The sequence below is a fragment of the Pteropus alecto genome, unplaced genomic scaffold (assembly GCF_000325575.1).
Source record: "Pteropus alecto unplaced genomic scaffold, ASM32557v1 scaffold86, whole genome shotgun sequence".
Classification (NCBI taxonomy): domain Eukaryota; kingdom Metazoa; phylum Chordata; class Mammalia; order Chiroptera; family Pteropodidae; genus Pteropus; species Pteropus alecto.
This window is the reverse complement of record NW_006442109.1, coordinates 25,037,562-25,038,003: the sequence shown is the minus strand read 5'-3', so window position 1 is coordinate 25,038,003 and position 442 is coordinate 25,037,562. Positions and strand designations below refer to the sequence as shown.

The 442-nt window shown below is 70.6% G+C and overlaps 1 protein-coding gene across 1 annotated transcript in view; it reads right to left on the bottom strand.

The window, feature by feature from the left end:
• Window positions 1–431, bottom strand: part of GATM (glycine amidinotransferase) — a 14,009-nt gene extending 13,578 nt beyond the window's left edge. The window contains exon 1 of the mRNA XM_006920406.1: window positions 274–431. Coding sequence (XP_006920468.1) covers window positions 274–342 — 69 coding nt within the window. The 5' untranslated portion in view covers window positions 343–431. The remainder of the gene's footprint in view (window positions 1–273) is intronic.
• Window positions 432–442: the final 11 nt, after the last annotated feature.

Sequence of the window (442 nt, the reverse complement as noted above, 5' to 3'; positions counted from 1 at the left end):
TTCCTCCCGCGGTCGCTAGCTCCGTGGAGCGAAGAGTCTGCTGGGAAGAGCCGCGCCCCCTGCGCTGATCGCCACCAAGGTCCGACGCGCGCAGAAAACAACCTATCCACAGGGTGCGGCCCCAACGCCTGCCCCCCGTTCTCTGGGACACCGCCAAGCTCCCGGCAGCCAGCAAAGGCTCTTGAAGCCGAACTTCCAGGGCGGGTCAGAAGGGACGGGGTCATGCAGGGCTGGCTGGGGAAAGCGAGGGGACAAGGCGGGCGGCGCACGCACCCGAGACCCGATGTAGTGCACCGCCTCCGCGCCGCGGCTCCCGCCGCGCAGACACCGCACCCGCAGCATTTCCCCGCACCCGGCTGGTCCACGAGCCTAATGGTCCTGGCGCTGAGCCGCGTCGCTCGGCTCTCCTGAGAGCGCGCCCGCAGTGGGGTGTCGGGGCGCG